This window comes from Aptenodytes forsteri, unplaced genomic scaffold, assembly GCF_000699145.1.
Source record: "Aptenodytes forsteri isolate BGI_AS27 unplaced genomic scaffold, ASM69914v1 Scaffold492, whole genome shotgun sequence".
Classification (NCBI taxonomy): Eukaryota; Metazoa; Chordata; class Aves; order Sphenisciformes; family Spheniscidae; genus Aptenodytes; species Aptenodytes forsteri.
Window position 1 is genome coordinate 731186 of NW_008794172.1, and position 3194 is coordinate 734379.

Sequence of the window (3194 nt, forward strand, 5' to 3'; positions counted from 1 at the left end):
TCAGCCCAGTGCACCCCGGTTCAGCCCAGTGCACCCCAACCAGTCCGTGCAGCCCCGCCTGGCCCCGGGGCTGTCTGCATCCTCCCCGCGCTGAGCTGCTCCTGTCCCTCTCCCCAACTCAAATACAATCCCCCCTGAGCATCCCAGGCTGCCAACTGTGGGGCCAGACACAAGGATGCAGCTGGGTCTGCACAAGGACATTTATTTTAAAAAAAACAAACAAACAAACAAAAAAACCCCCAAAACAACAGTCAAGTGGAATGAGTGGCAGGGATGTGGTGAAGGGGGCTGGTCCCACTCTGGCAAGGCCAGCGAGCCCCAGAGCATCACCAGTGCCCACACAGCGATGACAGCACGAGGGGTAAGGCAGCAGGCAACCAAGCGAGGGTCAGGGACAAGTCAGTGCTGGGGTCGGGTGCTCCCCAGCCCAGCGCCCAAGGAGGCATGGGGGGGAACACAGCCTGCGAGGCACAAGGAGGGGGCAGCAAGGGGGGAGGTGAGCAGGAGTCGACCCCACACCCAGGGGCAGAGGCTGGCTCGTAGCTGCAGCAGAACAGGGGCCCCCTGCCCCAGGAGCCAGAGCAGCAGCCAGGGCAGCCCAGCCCTCACCACTCCCGGCCAGGCAAGGGGCAGCCCCCGCTGGCAGCAGGAGCAGGCAGGGAGGGCTGCAGGGGCAGGGAGGGCTGGGTCCCTGCCAGGGGCAGAGGCAGGGCTGGGGGTAGACCTGCCCCCAGGGGGAGGGAAGAGCTGATAGAGGCAGCAGAAGCTGGGGGGTGCAGGGGCAGAGCACCCCCTCACAGCAGGACCCTAGACCACAAAGCAGCATCTCTGCCTGCAGCCAGGGGCGGGCAGGGCTGAGCCCTGCCGTACATTCAACAAGAGGGGCAGGGGCTGCCTGTGCGTGGACGGAAGCAGAAAACCAAAGCACTTGTGTGCCCCTGCCCTGTTGCGGAGAGCTGGGGCAGAAGGCACAACCCTGGGGAGGAGGGTAGTGCTGGTGCCAGGGTGGGGGGGGGTCCCAGCCCCCAGGGAGAGGCAGGAACTCAGCACTGCCCCTGCCCCAGGCAGATCCCAATGAAGCGGCTCCAGCCCCGCTGCTCACACCCGGAGAGGCAGCCGACAGCTTGGGGTTAAAAGCACCGGGCACCCCTGCTCCCCTCACCGCCCCCCAGCCCGAGGGAAGGCCCAGCTCCCCCAGGCTGCTCAGCAGCAACAAAACCCTCCAGAAGCCCCTGCCCACAGAGCGGGGCCAGGTCCCATGGAGAGCCCTGCCCCTCCCAGGGGGGTGCCGCTGGCCAAGGTGCATCCAGGCCAGCTCTCCTACTTGTCGATGAGCCCCCCCTCCTTGAGCTTGAAGTAGAAGAACTTCTCCAGGGTGTTGGCACACTTGCAGTAATCGCTGTCGGGCGGGTTGTACTCGCGGCAGTTGGTGATGATGCGCTGCAGGTCAGCGATGAACAGCTTCTTGGTGACGTAGTAGCGGTTCTTCAGGCGCTCGGTCATGGTCTTCAGGTCTGGGGGTGGGGAATGGTCAGGCCCCCCCAGGCCTCTGCACCCCCCAGCCACGAAGCTGGACACCAACCGAGGGTCCTCTCTCTTCTGGGCTGTCCTGGGGCTCCCAGCACCCCACTGCCCCAGCCAGGAGACCCCCTCCCCAGCACAGACCCCGCAGACAGGGGGTCTGCAGCCCTCCCTCCACCATCCTGCGCCCAGGGTCTGGGCACAACCACCTACCGATGGGGAAGCGAATGATTTCGTAGTAGTCCGGTGCCTCCGACTTCTTCACCGGCTCCATGAAGGGCCACGCGCTGGGGTGGGTCTGGGGAGAGGGCGGGGGGCAGGTTACAGCAGCGAGCGCAGGCAGCCAGCGAGCGCAGGCAGCCCCTGCCTGCCCCAGCACACAGGGGTCCTGCTCCCCATGTGCCTGGGTCACCCCACCTGCCCCCTGAGGGCACAGCCCAGGACAGCCTGTCCCAGGGGAGGCAGCTCCAAGGGCTGTCAGGGGGATGGACACCCCGGAGCAGAGGGTCCCCCTCCTGCCCGCACCTTGATCTGGGCCAGGAGGTTCTTCAGGGTGTTGTAGAGCTGGTCCGGATCCTTCAACTCTTTTCTGCAGGACAAAACCAGCGCCTGTCAACCCAAGGGTGGGCAGCCTCTCTCCATCCCACTACTCCCACCTCCCCATCCCAGCGCCAGAGCAAGGAGCAGCCTGAGCCGAGCCCCCGCAGCCCAGCTGCTGCAGGACACCCACCCCTCCTGCGCAGCACTCACCCCTTCTCCTTCCCCAGCGGTTTCCATCCCGTTTCTCCTGGAAATCAAGGGTCAATGTCACCACATCTGCCCCATGCCCATGGGCGAGGGAGGACAGAGACCTCCTGCCAGACAGCCCTTCCCCGCCAGAAGCTGGCAGGACTCACTGATGCCGGGGACGCTCTCGATGGGGATCTGCCGCACGCCCTCCTTGAAGCAGGTCAGGCCAGGGTAGACCTTGCGGATCTGTGCTTGCTTCCTCTCAATCAGCTTCTTGATGATCTGCAGTGGGAAGGGTGGGTTGGAAGCGGGGAGGTGAGCAGGGACTGCAGGATGCTCAGGGGACCCAAACCATGACGTGGGACCCCACAGGCCCAGACCACCGGCTGCACCCACTGCCCAGGGCCAGAGCCAACCCCGGCCACTGTAAATGCCACCACAGTGCCCCATGTCTGCCCCACAAGCCTGCTCCCAGGGGAGATTCAAGGGACAGTTCCCAAGGGCTGATACATCCCCACACCTCTCCCCTGCCTTCAGGAGGCAGCTGGCAGGGGCCAGAGCAGGCAGAGCCTTGCGCCGCCTGCCTGCGGGAGGTACCTCCTTCTGCTTCTTGATGATGTGGGAGAGCTCGGTGTAGGGGATGCGGGGGTTCAGCTCACACTCCATCAGGGTCGCCCCCTCATAGTCCTTGATGTAGCCCAGGTAGCGGCTCTTGGGGACCTTGATGTCCTTGGAAAAGCCCTAGGAGGGAGAGGGCAGGCGGGAGGGGGTTCGTGGGCAGGAGGGCCAAGGGGAGCCGCCCCAGGGGAAGGAACCCACCTGCTTCTTGAAGTAGCCGATGGCATACTCGTCCGCGTAGGTTAGGAAGTAGAGAATGTTGTGCTTTATGTGGTACTCCTTCAGGTGGTTCATCAGGTGCGTCCCGTATCCCTGGGGGAGCCGCC

At 64.7% G+C, this 3194-nt stretch overlaps 3 protein-coding genes across 3 annotated transcripts in view; 1 reads left to right on the top strand and 2 right to left on the bottom strand.

Annotated features, from left to right (window-relative positions):
• The window catches only part of DHX58 (DExH-box helicase 58), a 6271-nt gene extending 4965 nt beyond the window's left edge, over window positions 1-1306 (bottom strand). The window contains exon 1 of the mRNA XM_009283214.2: window positions 1163-1306. Within this exon, the coding sequence (XP_009281489.1) occupies window positions 1163-1306 (144 nt within the window). The remainder of the gene's footprint in view (window positions 1-1162) is intronic.
• The window catches only part of LOC103902215 (heat shock protein 30C), a 26813-nt gene that overhangs the window by 15553 nt on the left and 8066 nt on the right, over window positions 1-3194 (top strand). The gene's annotated exons all lie outside the window — the stretch shown is intronic.
• KAT2A (lysine acetyltransferase 2A) overlaps window positions 1321-3194 on the bottom strand; it is a 4986-nt gene continuing 3112 nt past the window's right edge. The window contains exons 10-16 of the mRNA XM_019472853.1: window positions 3070-3180; window positions 2848-2991; window positions 2418-2532; window positions 2272-2308; window positions 2047-2110; window positions 1735-1819; window positions 1321-1514 (exon numbers count right to left, since the gene is read on the bottom strand). Coding sequence (XP_019328398.1) covers window positions 1321-1514; window positions 1735-1819; window positions 2047-2110; window positions 2272-2308; window positions 2418-2532; window positions 2848-2991; window positions 3070-3180 — 750 coding nt within the window. The remainder of the gene's footprint in view (window positions 1515-1734; window positions 1820-2046; window positions 2111-2271; window positions 2309-2417; window positions 2533-2847; window positions 2992-3069; window positions 3181-3194) is intronic.